Source organism: Eurypyga helias, unplaced genomic scaffold (genome assembly GCF_000690775.1).
Source record: "Eurypyga helias isolate BGI_N326 unplaced genomic scaffold, ASM69077v1 scaffold21573, whole genome shotgun sequence".
Classification (NCBI taxonomy): Eukaryota; Metazoa; Chordata; class Aves; order Eurypygiformes; family Eurypygidae; genus Eurypyga; species Eurypyga helias.
The window spans coordinates 3,302-4,242 of record NW_010240814.1 but is presented as its reverse complement, the minus strand read 5'-3'; the positions used below and the strand labels follow the sequence as shown (position 1 = coordinate 4,242).

The 941-nt window shown below is 66.6% G+C and overlaps 1 protein-coding gene across 1 annotated transcript in view; it reads right to left on the bottom strand.

Moving 5' to 3' along the window:
- The window catches only part of LOC104507330 (cryptochrome-1-like), a 2,313-nt gene that overhangs the window by 1,220 nt on the left and 152 nt on the right, over positions 1 to 941 (bottom strand). Inside the window, exons 2-6 of the mRNA XM_010148573.1 lie at positions 861 to 933; positions 591 to 785; positions 393 to 511; positions 122 to 276; positions 1 to 33 (exon numbers count right to left, since the gene is read on the bottom strand). Of these exons, the coding sequence (XP_010146875.1) occupies positions 1 to 33; positions 122 to 276; positions 393 to 511; positions 591 to 785; positions 861 to 933 (575 nt within the window). The remainder of the gene's footprint in view (positions 34 to 121; positions 277 to 392; positions 512 to 590; positions 786 to 860; positions 934 to 941) is intronic.

Below are 941 nucleotides of genomic sequence, written 5' to 3'. Positions count from 1 at the left end.
CGTTTCAGGCTTCTTAAAGCTGCACCCCCTGGTCTGGGGATACACGCTGGGGTCATGTTTTGGGATGGGGGCAGGAGGCAAAGCAGGCCTGAAATTAGGGTGATGGGCACCGAGCACTGACCGTCCTCTTCATGAGGGTGTCGAGCCGGGCGAGCGCTGCCGTTTCCCCGCCGGGGTAGAGGTGAGGACCCACCTCAGTGGGGTCCTGGCCCAGCTCCTCCAAGGTGGGGACCCCGTAGTCGGCATCGTGGCTGGCCTGGCACGGGGGGCAGCAGCCTGGGGCACCGTGTACGGTTGGGATGTGACGGCCGTCACTCCACTCCAGGGTGACCAGTGAGGGAGACACTGACCTGGCTTTGTGCTCTATCCCCCCAGGTCCCCCCCATGCTCACCCCGGAGGTGCTCCTGGGTGAGTGCTGGGGCCGGCTTCTCCGGGGGTCCGAGCAATGCCAGGAGGCTCTGAAGGCGCTTGTAGGTCAGGGGGGCTTTGCCGTCGTTCAGGGCGAGTACTCTGGGGTGGGGTCGGGAAAGACATGCTTGGCACCGGGGCTGGATCCCCCCCAGCCTGAGGGACCGTGCTGAGCACCCACCTCTCAGTGTCGTAGAGGGTGTGGGACACCTCCTGGATCACCTCCACGCCGTGCCGTGCCGCCAGCTCGGCCACAGCAGCATCACGCCGGCGGGCGGGGGGTTCGGTGTCCACCTCGAAGGTCAACCGTGTCGTCCCCCAGGCATGGAAGAGCCGAGGAAACACCTCCTCCGGGCAGCCCCGCACCACAAACAGCCTGCCAGGGAGCTGGGTGGGCACCAAGCTCCTCCAGACATCCCCCAAATCCCTTGGAAACGGCCCCGGCACTCACCTGGAGCCCAGTTCCTGCAGGTTCCCATCCAGGTCCCGCAGGGCATCGAGGAGGAAGCGCTGGGCGTTGGGGCCTGCCCGG